Source organism: Tachyglossus aculeatus, chromosome 12 (genome assembly GCF_015852505.1).
Source record: "Tachyglossus aculeatus isolate mTacAcu1 chromosome 12, mTacAcu1.pri, whole genome shotgun sequence".
Taxonomy (NCBI): Eukaryota; Metazoa; Chordata; class Mammalia; order Monotremata; family Tachyglossidae; genus Tachyglossus; species Tachyglossus aculeatus.
The window spans coordinates 19,770,997-19,787,578 of NC_052077.1; the positions used below are offsets into that span (position 1 = coordinate 19,770,997).

Sequence of the window (16,582 nt, forward strand, 5' to 3'; positions counted from 1 at the left end):
GAGACAGGTGGCAGGGAGGTCAGCAAGGAGGCTGATGGAGCAGCCAGAGGAGGATAGGATAAGTTCTTGGATCAGCATAGTGGTAGTTTGGATACTACTAAATCTAACCTGCAGCAATGCTCTTGAACAGAAGCAAAGGAAGTGGATTGTGAAGATCATCATCATCAATCGTATTTATTGAGCGCTTACTATGTGCAGAGCACTGTACTAAGCGCTTGGGAAGTACAAATTGGCAACATATAGAGACAGTCCCTACCCAACAGTGGGCTCACAGTCTAAAAGGGGGAGACGGAGAACAAAACCAAACATACTAACAAAATAAAATAAATAGAATAGATATGTACAACTAAAATAAATAAATAAATAGAGTAATAAATATGTACAAACATATATACATATATACAGGTGCTGTGGGGAAGGGAAGGAGGTAAGATGGGGGGATGGAGAGGGGGACGAGGGGGAGAGGAAGGAAGGGGCTCAGTCTGGGAAGGCCTCCTGGAGGAGGTGAGCTCTCAGTAGGGCCTTGAAGGGAGGAAGAGAGCTAGCTTGGCGGATGGGCAGAGGGAGGGCATTCCAGGCCCGGGGGATGACGTGGGCCGGGGGCCCAGTGGTCGATGGCGGGACAGTCGAGAACAAGGTACGGTGAGGAGGTGAAGATGATCCAGGGCTGTGGGTTAGTGGTACCAGATCAGCCAAGTGCCTCAGTATCCTCACCTGTAAAATGGGAATTCAGTCCCTGCTCACCCTCCCCCTAGACTGTGAACCCTGCTTAGGACAGGGACTGTCATGTCTGACTTGATCATTTTGATTCTACCCCAGTTCTTAGTACAGTGCTTGGGAGAGTTCTTGGCATGTAGTAAGTAGTGCTTAACAAATATTTTTATGGTTATTATCCTTATCACTGCTATGGGCAGGGAATGTCTGTTTATTGTTGTATTGTACTTTCCCAAGTGCTAGTCAAGTGCCAGTAAGCAGTCAATAAATACGGTTGATTGAATGAATATTCCCTTTTACCTCCCTAGTTTCCTTGGACCATCCTGGTCTAAGTAGTAGTAGTATGAACCTGTCCTCCGCACCTTAAGACAGAGTAAATTATGCAGCCAGCTCGGCACCTGTTCAATAAACATAATAGTCAAATGAGTAGACTAAATCCTAGTATGCCTATCTTATTTGTAAAAATCTTGAGTTCGATTTAAGAGTCCGCTAGCTTTCCTACCCAGTTGTCATAAACATTTTCCCTTGGAGTAGTCGGTGTACACCTCCGTGTGAATTAACTGTGGGCAAAAATTCATTTAATTGTGTGGCGTACTTAAAACATGGGCATGAGTGTATGGTTTTCCCCCCCCCGTTAACCTGTAGGGAGTTGTCAACACTGCTCCCTAGTTGGAACCCATTGCCCCTCTACATGGCACAGAAACACATCTGTATGTCTGGGAGTAAGGAAGGAAATCCTTGACTTGGGTTTCATAGGGTCATGGACTTTAGCTATACAATGCACACCTGCCAGTGCTTAGCTGCATGTGTTAGAAAAGTCATATTAATGATTGCACAGCTGGTGTATTGTTTGCCATCATTATTACGTATTCTTAATTACAAAACAAACATGGGTTACAGTGAGTATTTTACGCCAACCTAGTTCCTCAAGTTAGAGACTTATATATAAAAAAATACAAGATGTGAACAGTCTGCCTCTTAACCACGAATCTCTACTAGCCATCCTCTCTGTAACCTCCGCAGGCCCTCACCAACTGCTTAGGTCAAGTTCTCTCTGTGATGGATATTTCTGTCCCACATGCAATTGTCTCATGGGGCCGTTCCCTCCTCGAGGCGAGAATTGAGGCCTTCAGTTCTTTACGCAAAGGGCAGTTTGCCAGTAATTCTTGGGACGACACCTACCACAAGCTTTCTTTTCAATAGCATATCTACTTCAGATGAAGTTGAAAATAAAGAGACAGGGGTAATTAATTCAAAAGATTGATGAATTGGCACTTCCTTAAACCATGAAGGAACTCGTCTTCGGGGGAGTTCCCTTAAGTAATAATTCTACATTGTTTCTCAACATCACAGTATTCCCGTAGAATGCCTTGTGAATGGTTCTGAAGGCACTTGCCATGGGGCTCGTCTTCATTCCAAAGTTCTTTGAAGTTATCAGTTCAGATGCAGACAAGAGATCTGCTGTAGCCAAGAAGTGGCCTCATTAGTAATTATTTTCTGCATATTTTGACTCCACATAATATTCCCTGTTGAACAGTTTTCCCAGCTCACTAATGTAAGGGGTTCATAGGAACCACTATGCATTGATCCAGGATAACTCTTTTGATAATGAAAGGAGCCTCTCAAATCAGGAAGTGTGGCACAAGGAACTACTGCGGAAACATCATTGAGCCTTTTTGAAGATTAGAGGGCAAGGAAAATAAGACTTTGCCAAGATTAGGTACTATCTTCACAACATCGCTAAAATCCACCCTTTCCTCTCCATTCAAACTGCTACTACGGTGATCCAAGAATTGATGCCAACCTGCCTTGCCTACTGCATCAGCCTCTTTGCTGACCTCCCTGCTTCCTGTCTCTCCCCACTCCAAGTCCATACTTCACTCCGCTGCCTGGATCATTTTTCTAAAAAACAAAAATTTTCGGTCCACGTTTTCCCACTTGCCAAAACCCTCCATCCACCTCTGCATCAAACAGAAACTCCTTACCATTGGCTTTGAAGCACTCAATCACTTTGTCCCCTCGTATCTTCTCACTGATTTCTTACTTCAGTGCAGCACGCTCACTTCACTCCTCTAATGCCAACCTACTCACCCTACCTCTATCTCATCTATCTCACCGCCTGCCTTTCGCCTACGTCCTGCCTCTGGCCTGGAGCTCCCCCTTCATATCAAACAGGCCATCACTCGCCCCGCCTTCAAAGCCTTATTAAAATCACTTCTCCTCCAAGAGGCCTTCCCTGACTAATCTCTCGTTTCCCCATGTCCTCCTCCCTTCTGCATCAACTTTGCACTTGGATTTGTACTCTTTATTCCCCAACCCTCAGCTCCACACTTATGTACGTATCTATAATTTATTTTCATGTCTGTCTTCCCTTCTAGACCACAAGCTCCTTGTGAGCAGGGAACATGTTTAGCACCTCTTACGTTGTACTCCCCCAAATGCTTAGTATAGTGCACACAGTAAGTGCTAAAAAAAGATAATTGATTATCTCAAGCTCTCCTTTCCTGTCTCTCTCCTCCCCCTCCAAAAAGCAGTCCTTCCTGGTGCAGTCGGGCTCCTAATAATAATAATAATAATAATGAATAATTGTGACATTTGCTAAGCGCTTACTATGTGCCAAGCCCTGTTCTAAGCACTGGGTAGAGACAAGGTAATCAGGTTGGACACAGTCCCTTTCCCACATGGGGCTCATAGTCTTAATTCCATTTTACAGTTGAGGTGACTGAGGCCCAGAAAAGTGAAGTGACTTGCCCAAGGTCCCACAGCAGACATGTGGCAGAGCCGGGATTAGAACCCACGTCGTCTGCTCTTTCACTAAACCATGCCGGCCATCTGTTGCCACTTTACTGAATTGGAGTAGCACAGGCACTTCTGGGGTTGCAACACTGCAAAAGTAAATCCACAATTAGGTACATGAGAAACCAGAAAAGAATGTAAAATGTATTGTCTACAGGAGCTGGAGAAATTTTTCATTGGGAATCCATTCTTTCCTTTGGGGGAAAGTCAGGGCTGGACTTGGGAAAGAACTGGAGTATTGCGTTATGGAAGAGAAGCGATGTGAAGGTTCCAGTTCTAACATGAGTAGGCTTTTGGAAATTATAACTGTATCAGGTAGACTTTATGACTGAAATATAGCCACAGAATGGCTCTATATTAATAATAAGGCAGATGTAGTGTTGTGTTAGTAGCCTTGGTGCCATGATTATGATTATTTTGTTTTAAACTTGGAGAAAGACGTATGCAAGGGCCCTGCAAAATGTAATTGGCCCAGGCCCACAAGAGAGTAATTCCATCCAAGGAATTTTGAATTCTAATAGAAGTGACCCTTCCTGAAGGACACCTTATGAAATATTGTGAACTGTAGCAGTTTTAAATTAAATGCATAAACGTAGATGGTTATTGAGGCATTTTTTTAGGAGTCACCAACTGCAACCTGGATTAAAGAAACCCCCACTTGATCAATAAAATAGTTATTTTTCTCAAACTTGGGGTGGCATTACTAGTATATTTCAGCCCATTTTCTCTGTCTCATTTTTCCACGTCATTTCCCTTTTATTCTGGGAGATGTAAGTTTTCTGGATTTCTGGACAGCTTCCTGTCCCTTAGTAGTAGTTTTCTGACATTGCTTATTTTGCAGCGCTTGGTGAACTGCCTAAAATTTAATTCTTCAGTGATCAGGAAATTTCCATCTCCATTGACCCAAGCACTTTATATTCTGGAAGCAGCACAGTCTAAGGGAAAGTGCAGACATCTGGGAGTCTGAGGACAAGGCTTCCAATCCCGAATCTGCCAATTGCTTACTGTGTCACTTCACTTCTCTATTTCTCAGGTTTCTCATATGTAAAATGGGGACTCGATACCTTCTCGCTCCTCCTTGGACTGTGAGGGTCTGTATCTGACTTGATCGCCTTGTATCTGCTCCATCAGTTAGCACAGTGCTTAGCACATAGCAAACGTTTAATAAATATTAAAAATGAGAGCAGCTCAGGATTCATCTAGAATAGGAACTGGAGCAATTTGTCATGGAAGTGAAGATTAACGATTTTTCAGGGGCCTATTTCTGACTAGGTTTTGACCTTCCACTGTAAGGCAGAAAAAAAGTGCCAGGTTTTCAATGGAAAAGAACCCAGAAGAAAGGCAGTATCCAAATACTCACTGAACATAAGTCTTTGGAGAAAGCCTTGAAAAAGTGTAACTCCTCCTCTGGTTTATAAAACACTTACTTAAAAACCCTTCTTGAACAATAATGATATTTATTAAGATTTTTCCCTGTGCTAAATGCCTGGCAAGGTGCAAGATAATCAGATAGCACAGTCCCTATCCCACTCGGGGCTCAGTGGAAAGGGCACGGGCTTTGGAGTCAGCGGTCATGGGTTCAAATGCCAGCTCTGCCAATTGTCAGCTGTGTGACTTTGGGCAAGTCAATTAACTTCTCTAGGCCTCAGTTCCCTCATTTGTAAAATGGGGATTAAGACTGTGAGCCCCCCATGGGACAACCGGATCACTTTGTAACCTCCCCAGGGCTTAGAACAGTGCTTTGCACATAGTAAGCACTTAATAAATGCCATTATTATTATTATTATTAAGATGGAGGGAAAGTATTTATTTTATTCTGATTTTACAGATGGGGAAATTTAGCCACAGAGAAGTTGTGACTTGCCCAAGGTCACACAGCAGGCAAGTGGCAGAACCTGAGTTAGAACTTTGTTCTCCTCTTAGCCCAGACTTTTTCCTCTAGGTCATGATGCTTCATAAACAAATGAGGCTAGCCTGCAGCCTTAAATTAAAGAGGCTTTTTAAGGTTTACAGTGACATATGTAGTATGAAAAGAGAGTTTGAGTTTCTATTTCCTGAAGCAGACAGATAAATAGGTATTTTATCCAAAAGGTCATCCTTCTCCCAGTTCAACAAATCTACTTAAAAGACAGCTCACCACAGCTGTATTCATGGTGATTGGAAACATTTGTGTCCAGGATGGTTCAAATACAGAGTGAGATCAGCAGAGATGAAGGTGCCTCTTTTTGCACTTGGAATAATAGGAACTTTAACATGCTTAGTCAGCAAATTCCAAACTTACAGGGGATCCAAGAAACCAAGTGTTAACCTTTTAGATTTTGCCCTTCCCCTGCAGGCTCAATGGCTAGTTTGAGCTTGCGTTTTGCCAGCCTCCAAGTTTCGAAATATTTCTGGCTCGTGAAAAGGGGGGTCACATCATTCCAAGTTGAAAGAAGGCTGAGGGGCGTGGAATGTGTTCGGTAGAGATCAAGTCCCATATTTTACCCCAGGGGGGCAGGATCTGATTCATATCTGAACAGGAGTGTGAAGGTCAAACGTAATGGGAGTAAGAAGACCGACAAGGGTAGAGCACCTCTGTGGGTCTATAAAAATCAAGCTGTTGTCACAAATCAACACTTGCTTACCTTCTCTTGCTGCAGTGGCACACACTAGAGTCCTGTTGGTAGGAGGGAGGAAGGAGGGTGCTCACTTGGAGTGCTTCTTGTGTCTTAAGAGGATTTCAAGATCAGCTAGGCCCACGCACAAGTACGCTACAGGTTGTGTGTGTCCGTGCAATGGTAATAAAACATGGCTTTAAGGAATAGTCCTATTCCTATTCTATCCTATTTATTTTATTTTGTTGGTATGTTTGGTTTTGTTCTCTGTCTCCCCCTTTTAGACTGTGAGCCCACTGTTGGGTAGGGACCGTCTCTATATGTTGCCAATTTGTACTTCCCAAGCGCTTAGTACAGTGCTCTGCACATAGTAAGCGCTCAATAAATACGATTGATGATGATGAATAGTCAGCCAGTTTTTTAGTACTTTTGTTTTTTCCCATTAATTTCATTTGATTCATTCAGTCGTATTTATTGAGCACTTACTTTGTGCAGAGCACTGTATTAAATGCTTGGGAGAGTACAATATAACCATAAGCGGACACATTCCCTGCCCACAGTGAGCTTACAGTCTAGAGGGTTGTTTTGGTTGCTGTCGGGTTAGGCTACCGTGTGGTAATTCTGTCCTAGCGAAATGGCCATATTTGCCGAGTACTTCTTGGAGATTCAACCAATTAATGGTGTTTATCGAGAACTTACAATGTGCAGAGCATTGCACTAAGCGCTTGGGAGAGTATAATACAGCAGAATTAGCAGACACATTCCTTGCCCACAATGAGTTTACAGTCAAGAGGGGGAAACAGACATTAATAGAAATAAATAATTTATAATACGCAATTTAAAGATATGTAATAAGTGCTGTGGAGTTGGGGGTGGGGCAAATATCAAATGTCCAAAGGTCACAGATCCCAAGTTCATTGAAGTCGACAGTTCTACGAGAGGGGCAGGTGGAATTTTGGTCCCTTCCATCCCGCGGCCCTGGTCCTTCGTGCGAGTCCTCAAATTCTAGGCAAGAAGTCAGTGGAGCAAGAGGGGAAAATCCAGAATTCCAGATACCGCCCACCAGGCTAGCAGCCATCACCCGAGCCAGGTCCCTGAGAGGTCAGGATGCACAAACCGGAAGGCTGTCTCCAGGGAACGGCCTTCATCAATTTAAGCAAACATCGAGTCAAGTTGTGCAGAGTTGAGTTAGAGTTAGAACAGAGTTAGAAGCAGCGTGGCTCAGTGGAAAGAGCCCGGGCTTTGGAGTCAGAGGTCATGGGTTCAAATCCCAGCTCTGCCAGTTGTCAGCTGTGTGACTTAACTTCTCTGTGCCTCAATTACCTCATCTGTAAAATGGGGATTAAGACTGTGAGCCCCATGTGGGACAACCTGATTACCTTGTATCCCCCCAGCGCTTAGAACAGTACTTGGTACATAGTAAGCGCTTAATAAAGGCCATCATCATTATTATTATTATTGAGGCCAAAAGTATCAAATCTTCTAAATATTAATTGTGGTATTTAAGCATTTACTATGAGCCAGAAACTTTACTTAAGTGCTGGGGTGGATATCAAGAAATCGGGTTGGATACAGTCCCTGTCCCACACAGAGCTCACAGTCTTAATCCCCATTTTACAGTTGAGGGAACTGAGGCACAGAGAAGCTAAGCAACTTGCTCAAGGTCACACAGCAGGCAAATGGCAGAGCTGGAATTAGATTCCAGGTCCTTCTGAATCCCAGGCCCATTCTCTATCCACTAGGCCACGTTGGGCCATTTAGCAACAGGCGCATTCCATGAAAACTTATCAGCCTGTCATTGCATTTGCCCCCTTTTAGATGGGGTGAGTAAAAATCCTAAAGCATCCTCTAGACTTTTATATTGGGACTGGGCTAAATTCTATCCATTGTGAATAACCTGTCCATTAGAAGGTGAAAGTATATTAAGGCAAATTGTGTGGAGGGAATTGTCAATCAGGGTGCTTATCTGCTTATGACAGTTGCTTACTAGGGAGGGATAAATGTTTAATTTGAAGGAGTGCCGTGGCAATTATATATGAATGAACAGGCCCGTTACTCATCAGAAATGAGTCTGCTTGTCTTTTAATAAAAATAATTGCGGTATTCATTAAGTGCTATTTGCCAAGCACTGTACAAGCATTGAGGTAGATACTGTATATGCAGATTGGATACAGTCCCTGTCCCACACGGGGCTCACGATCTTAAGAGGGATAACGGGTATCGAATCCCCATTTGACAAATGAGGAAACTGAGGCACAGAGAAGTTAAGTGATTTGCCTAAGGTCACACAGCAGGCAAGCAGCAGAGTGGGAACTAGCATCTCCTGACTCCCAGTTTTATGCTTTTTTCCATTAGGCCACAGTACTGCTCGGGGTCTCAAACAAATGAAGTTGAGGTACTTTGGTCTAGGGGCAGCTTTCCTCATGATGAGAGTGTAGAGTTTCTTTCAACAGGAAAGCTTTAAGATCTGAGGAGTCAGAGATCATCTCTTTACTTTGAACATTACTCTTAGGGTGTGAACCCCCAAGAGTCAGGGACCATGTCCAATTCTCCCCTGCATATTCTCTCCCAGAATTTACTTAGTACAGTACTCTGTACATGGTAAGTGCTTAGTAAATACTATTTCTACTGCCACTACTGCTACTGAAGTTAGGACACCACTTGGGAAGCCTTAACTCACTGTCCTCCTTTCACTGGAATATTGGTAGCTGGAAACTAAAAATGGATTTGGTTAGTAATAAGAGGGTTAAACGTGAATGTGTTAATATTTCTGTGAACTTTGGAAACTATTGCCAGTGCATTTTCCAAATCTTTCCACGTGTAGACTTTATAAAAAAAAAATTGTGCCCAAGTGTTTTTACTGAGGGCACACCCAGAAAACTGCATTTGTAATAGTGTATATTCAGTGAGTATGAGAGTTATTTCTCAGGAGCTGCGTGGCTCAGTGGAAAGAACATGGGCTTGGGTGTCAGAGGAAGTGGGGTCTAATCCCGGGTCCGCCACTTGTCTGCATTGTTACCTTGGGCAAATCACTTAACTTCTCTGTGCCTCAGTTCCCTCATCTGTAAAATGGGGATTAAGACTGTGAGCCCCATGTGGACAACCTGATTACCTTGTATCTACCCCAGCGCTTAAAACAGTGCTCGGCCACATAGTAAGAGCTTAACAAATACCATCATTATTATTTAAAGAATTTTGCCAAACTTGAAGTTTCTGTGGTTCATAGCATTCCTAGCTAATCAAAACTTTTCCCAAATGTACCCATATGAATATTCTTTTTAATTCAGAGATGAGAACTGTATTTAATGAAGCTTTTTATTCCACCATTTTATTCTCTTAAAAGGTATTTAAAATTTGAAGTTATTTTTGCCTGTTTTTTCCTTTGACTAAAGCGCATTGAAAGGAACAGTTTGTTGTGTCAAGTCCTAGAGAGATTCAGGTTTGGGTCTGTATTTTCTGAGTAACAGACAAGTAATAGTTGAGCTCTGATTAATGAGAACTGGTTCCTATGTTTTAACTTTCCTAAGTTAGAAGGTAATTAACACATCTGTAATCTTTCTGTCACAATGAAGGTATGTTAACAATTGTGTAAATGTCAATCTTTTACCTTCTTCCACTCTACTATCTGTCTTTACTTCTCCCTGGACACCTTTCTGACTGATTAAAAAGATTGCATTGCATGGAATATTCTGGCACTCAAACTATAAATAAATCACAACCATTTAATTGAATTGTAATATCCAGGACTTGCAACAAGAGTGTTAGACTTTTGTTTTGTGCTAACACTCCTGGGGAAAAAATTTTAATAAGTTCCTATTCAACCGACATTCCATTTTGGGGATTCTTTGTTGTTACTGGGTTGTCTGTTTTGAAATTCTTTTGTATTTCACTCTTTGGATTCAGCAGATGATTTTCAACAATTGTAATAAAACAATGTTTAAATAGACCTGGGCAGTCATTAAAAATGATAATATCAACTCGAATTTATCCTTTTTAATTTTTTTCCAAAATCATTGCATATCTCACCCTCACAGTATCCCTGGGGAGTGATGAGAGGCATTATTGTCCCCCTTTTAGAGCTCACTCAATCAGTCAGCGGCATTTGAGTGCTTACTGAGTGGAGAATACTGTATGTACTAGGTGATTGGGGCAGTACAATTCAAAAGGATCATACAATCTAGAGGGGGATAGAGACAAAAAAATAAATTACAAAGAGGGAAAGTGGATATGTACAAAAATGACGGAGGCATAGTAAGGTTAAATAACTTGTCTGTGGTCACATAGCTGACTCAGAACTTAGTTTTCCTAATTCTAAATCCTTTGCTCTTACCTCTACACCCTGCCATTACAAACTTGCCTAGGATGTGGAAAGAAGTATTGGTCTCATATTAGACCGATCAGTCATTTTTGCATGCATGGATCAAATCACATTAATATCATCTTCTCTAAACCCCATGAAGAAGAATCTGCAAAATTAGTGTACCATGTTTAGAGAAAGTTAATGAGTGGTCATTTAGTGTCAAGGCAAAAGATATACTGAGTTTAAAGACATGTGTATATAGTAATACCTGGAGAGAGGTATGTTTGTATGTACATAGCATTTCTAGAACTTGAACACATGGGTCATTTTGATATGGGAATTCTGGCCACCCTCTGAGAAAATAGTTTCAATTTTGAACCCGGAATTAGATACAGAGATGGTGAAATCTGTTACAAAGGGGTTGGCCTTTTCTCTTCCAGAGGAGAAAGAAGTTGCTAAAAGCAAAATAAGCCATTCTGAAGGTGTAAGCCAAAAAAAATCCCAAGAATGTAGAACTGACCTCAAAACTCAAGTTCTATGGCAGAAAAAAATAGAACTAAAATATCAGCAAATAGTTAAAGTGCTTAAGGTGTCTTTGTCAAGACTACAGCTTGTAGTTATTTGAGGTGTGTATATAGTATACTTATGCTAGAAGAAGTTGCCAAGGACATGTTTTTCACCAGTGGTCGCCTAAAGAGACCAGTCCAATATCCACAATCCCAACCTCATTCTGTACACACAATGGCTCTTTATTGTGCTGGCATCTTTGTTGTAGGCAATGCCTGTTGCTCCTTTTGATTTTGCCTCCTTGTCTCTCAATCCATACCAAAATTCTGCTCAGAAAGAGTACTTTTTTTTGTGATTGTGATGCACTGTAGTGATCTGTTTGGGGCCATTCTTAATTTTCAGCTGACATGCTGAATTTTATATATATATATATATATATATATAAACTAGTGTCAGTCAAGGTAGTAAGTGCCGGGGTAGATAGAAGATAATCGAGTTGGACATAGCTCCTCCCCATTTTATAAATGAGAATGACTGAGGCACAGAGAAATTAAGTGACTTACCCAAGGTCACGTAGCAGACAAGTGGCAGAGCTGGGATTAGAACCCAGATCATCTGACTCTCGGGCCCATGCTCTTTCCATTAGACCATGCTGCTTTTCGATTTTCGATGCATCACTTGGGAGAGTGCAATAATACTACAAATATGCATTCCAAATGCCCTCTTACCTTCCTCCTCCTTTTCCCCTTCATTTCTCCTTTTTTCTTTTTCTCTCCTCTTCCCCTTATTATTGCTAGATCTAATTTTATATACAAGTGAATAGTCATTGTCATCAATATTTATTGTGTGCGTACTATGTGCAGAACACTGTACTAAGCACTTAGGAGAGTATAATGCAACAGAATTGGCAGACACATTCCCAGTTCAAAGTGAGCTTACAGTCTAGAGGGGGAAACAGTCATTAATATAAATAAATCCATAAATTATAATATACAGTTTAAAGATTTGCTATGCAGTATTTCACTACCTGCATGATCACACTTTGCGTGAGGGAAAAGTGATTACAGTTGGCAAACTCCTGAAGCAAATGGCCACTGGCTGCGGTATCACTTTAAAATGCTGGCACTGCGGTCCCTTGGCACAGATTCTGTGTCCCAAAGTCTTTGTGACTGGACTGAGACTTAGCCATCATTTTTGTCCAACTTGTACTTCCCAAGCACTTAGTACAGTGCTCTGCACACAGTGAGCGCTCAATAAATACGATTAATTGATTGATTGATAGGAGATTCCACCATCGCTATTCTTTCAAAAGGTCTGCGGTTTCAACTGTCCCCTCTCCAGGAGAATGGGGTTGGAAGAAACTTAATTTGCGGGATTATTGCTCTCCATAAGTGATTTTTGGTTTATTCTTTCAAGTATAGGGTTTGAGCCTTGTGACTAAGTGTCTTATTTGCTTTGCTAAAACCTTAGCCAAATTTTTGTTAATGATTTTGCCCCTAGAGGAGCCGTCTAATATTTGATAAAATGAAGGCCTAAGTGCGGTAGGAGGAGGAACTTAATTTTGACTTTAATAAATTGAGTGCTAGAGCAATCCTCAAAGGATGCCACATGTGAATTCATGGTTCTTTTTTTTCTCATATCTTTTCCACCACACTTCCCTTCCTGCCCCAATGATGACTTCTCGGAGGTACTTCAGGAATATATTCAACCTATTCACAATGTCAGGCATTAAGTCTGGAAGGACACAAGGGTACCATTAGGGTGCTGCAGGGGTAATTTACAAAATGGTGCCTTGCTGAGAATGTTTAGTTCCCCTCCATCTGCCAGATTCATTTCCCAGAGAGTGATTTTTTTCTGGGAGGAGCTGGCAGATTGTGTTCACAAATTCTCTTGTGAGATGACTCGGAAGGCCAACATGATTTCAAACTGGCTTCTGTCACTTTTTACTCGATCTCATCTGGGTGCCAGCATTTGGAATTGGCTGAAAAAATGTAGGGTTTGTTATGGGAGAGTTGGTAGTATCAAGAAACTTTCAAAAGTTTCGCAACTAGTTAAAACTAGAGTAGTGCGGACAGTGCTAACTTTGAGTATTTTTTTTTTAACCCCAATTGTTTTGATTTGAGCTGTGGAAGTTTTTGACAGAGCACTTTGATTGTGTCACAGTGGTTTTCACTATTTTTTAATTAGAATTTTCATAAGGTTTTAGGAGGGAACATTCAGCCGACAAAGCTCACCTGTTTGGGTATATAGCCCACCATTGTTTTGGAAGAAGCATTTTGCTGATGTGTGCGGTATTGGACATGGTGAGCACTACCACAGTAATTTCCTTTATCGGCTTGCAAGAATGCAACACCCATGTTGTAGGAGATATGGTGAATTTCATGAGGAAAATTATCAGTCAATTAATTGTATTCATTGAGCGCTTACTATGTGCCGTCACTGTTCCCTCACTGTACTAAGTACTTGGGGGTGTACAATATACCAGTTGATAGAAACGTCCCCTGCCCACAATAAGCTTGCAATCTAAAGCCTGGTGTGGACAGGGATTGTGTCTATTGCTGAATTGTATTTTCCAAGCGCTTAGTACGATGCTCTGCACACAGTAAGGGCTCAATAAATTGAATGAATGAATAAAGGGGGAGACAGGCATTAATATAAGTAAATTATGGATATGTACATAAGGTCTGTGGGAAGGGTAAAAAAAGAATTCAAGTGCAAGAGTGATGCAGGACTGAATTGGAGAAGAGGAAATGAGGACTCAGTCAGGGAAAGCCTCTTGGAAAAGATGTGCCTTCAGTGAGGTTCTGAGGTTGGGGAGAGTAATTGTCTGTCAGATGTGAAGAGAGAGGAAGTTCCAGACCAGGGGCAGGATGTGGTCAAGAGGTTGGCAGTGAGATTTATGAGATTGAGGTAAAATGGGTAGTTTGGCACTAGAGGAGTGAAGTGTGCAGGCTCGGTTGTAGTAGGAGAGGAGCAAGATGAGGTAATAATAAAAAAAATGCATTTGTTAAGCGCTTACTATGTGCAAAGCACTGGGGAGGTTACAAGATGATCAGATTGTCCCACATGGGGCTCACAGTCTTCATCCCCATTTTACAGATGAGGTAACTGAGGCACAGAGAAGTTGTGACTTGCCCAAAGTCACACAGCTGATAAATGGTGGGGTTAGAACCCACGACCTCTGATTCCCAAGTCTGTGCTCTTTCCACTAAGCCATGCTGCATCATCCATCGGCTGGGTTGGAAAAGAGAACTAGACTACTTTCAGTGGAGGAACCTTGGGAAAAACTAGCCTGGAATATCAAATCCCTGAGGGAGAGAAGTTAGGAAAGGCCTCTGCCTATATCCAATATCCATTCTTTTAGTATAGTTTTCCACTAATTTTATTTTAGGTGATAGCTATGTGAATTATTTAATTTCTTGTTGCAGTAATGGGTCATATTGCTATATTTGAAGAGGACAAATGTTAATTGCCAAGGAAATTTTTTTCCCAGTGCCATGGAATGATACTCTCAGCCAGGCTCTCTTCCACAATATCCTGTTTTCACTTCCTTCTTGTCTTCCCCTTCCGCTCCCCTGCATAACACCTTTCTTAATTATTTCTTTCCATCCACTCCCTTCACCATGATCAAAGGTAGATTAGTTGGAAAGAACAAATACAGCTGTAGACGAGTTTTAGGAGAAAGGATTTTTAAAACGGATAAAACGCTGATTAGTCAGTAGCTATATTCTCACAGAATCCTTGGATTAAGGGGTTAGCAGAAGGAGCAAGAGATGAGAAGCAGCATGGCTCAGTGGAAAGAGCACGGGCTTTGGAGTCAGAGGTCATGGGTTCAAATCCCGGCTCTGCCAACTGTCAGCTGTGTGACTTAGGGCAAGTCACTTCACTTCTCTGGACCTCAGTTCCCTCATCTGTAAAATGGGGATTAAGACTGTGAGCCCCCAGTGGGACAACCGGATCACTTTGTAACCTCCCCAGCGCTTAGAACAGTGCTTTGCACATAGTAAGCACTTAATAAATGCCATTATTATTATTATTATTAATTTTTCACAAGTGAATAATTTCCCACAGTGGTTTAAACTACTCTTGTGGCATTTGCACATAAGGGGGCAGTATGGTACTGTAGACCACTAAATTTCATATAAATAATATTTAAAAATCATTAGCGTATCTGGCACTATTTGAAATGACTTTGGGCTTTTCATAATCAAACTTTCAGAATGACATCCTTATTATATATTGTTGCATATAGAGTGTATAAATGTTGCTTCCTGTCTACATAGGTTGGCTCTTCCTCCTTGTTTGAATGTGTCAGTGTAATTTTGCGATAGGAACAAAGTCCCCTTGGGCTTTTATTGTGTTGATATCATTTATGAAAGGCTTGAGGATACTTGGCTTCTTTTATGCCATCTGAGGAATGGCCAACTCTCTGAATTGTATTACCTGTTGTGCTGTTGTCTTTGTACTCGATTACATGACATGACGTTCTTCATTGAATACCGAAGGAGTTTCAAGGCTGTTTGCTGTAAGTTCCATATGACAGAAAGCTACAGAATTGTGATTCCTCAAGCCATGGTTGTTCCATGTTCATCTCCATCCATCTCAATATCACAGATATTTTTTTCACCACAGCGATAAAGCTCACTAATAAGAAACAACTTTAATTAGTTTTGTGATGCCCAGAAAATGACATTTGAGAATGCATTAGGTGCTAATCTCCTAGGGATTTTAAAGAGAAATTTATTCTTGTTGTTCATGCCTTTAATGAGCAAGTTGTTAAAGCCTGTGAAGTTCATTCAGTGGTTAATTTATACAATCTTAAATACGTATCCAAAAGGTGATTGGCAAGTGCACACGTCAGTTGAACAAGTCTGTGTGATTTGGAATGTTTCTCCTTGCATGTTTGAAAATTGAAAGGGAAGTTCTGGCATAAATATCATCTTCAATAGAATGGGAGACTATTCATTTTTGGTTGTTTACAAACCAATACACAAACCTAGCATATTTATTTTTTTGTGGGTCTTCTTTTGCTGGCAAGCATAATTAGCCATTGGGATTAGATCTTGGGATAGTGGAGAGCTAATGAATGCATAGATAATGCTTGTGCTTGCTATTTAATTTCAAATGGGATTTTTTTTTCAGCCCTCCTATCCAAAAAAATAAAAACAATGTTAAGACCCACAGCGGGCTTCCCAAATATGAGGGAATGGATTTTGCGCTGTTGCCTTCCTTGAATGAACTCCAAAACAAATGTTATTTGATAATGGTTTATAGTTGCATTACACAGGTTGCTGATGATGGTAAATTATTAATGTCCTCTGTGTTCTTGACTGCAGATTTTCCGAACCCTGCCTGATGCCACGCTCTCTGAGCCAACCTCTATGTCAATATCTCCTCCAAATGCGCCACCAAGGCAATCAAAGAGGCAGGGACAACGAAATAAGAGGCCCGTGGCTGTATACAATCTTTGTCTTGAGCTGGAGGATGGTAAGATGTTAATTATATTCCGAAACTTGGCAGCCGATCAATAGTGCTGAATATCAGGATTGTAGTTTTCCATCTTGTGTTTTAATTTCTTTTGGGGGAGAAAGATATAGGAGTAGGTCACAAATCAGGTGCGAAACAGAAGTCTTAAATTCAGGACTTTTGATTCCTGTGGATGGTCTTTGAA

At 41.3% G+C, this 16,582-nt stretch overlaps 1 protein-coding gene across 1 annotated transcript in view; it reads left to right on the forward strand.

Annotated features, from left to right (window-relative positions):
• ARHGAP10 (Rho GTPase activating protein 10) overlaps nucleotides 1-16,582 on the forward strand; it is a 262,121-nt gene that overhangs the window by 197,035 nt on the left and 48,504 nt on the right. Inside the window, exon 19 of the mRNA XM_038755281.1 lies at nucleotides 16,248-16,398. Coding sequence (XP_038611209.1) covers nucleotides 16,248-16,398 — 151 coding nt within the window. The remainder of the gene's footprint in view (nucleotides 1-16,247; nucleotides 16,399-16,582) is intronic.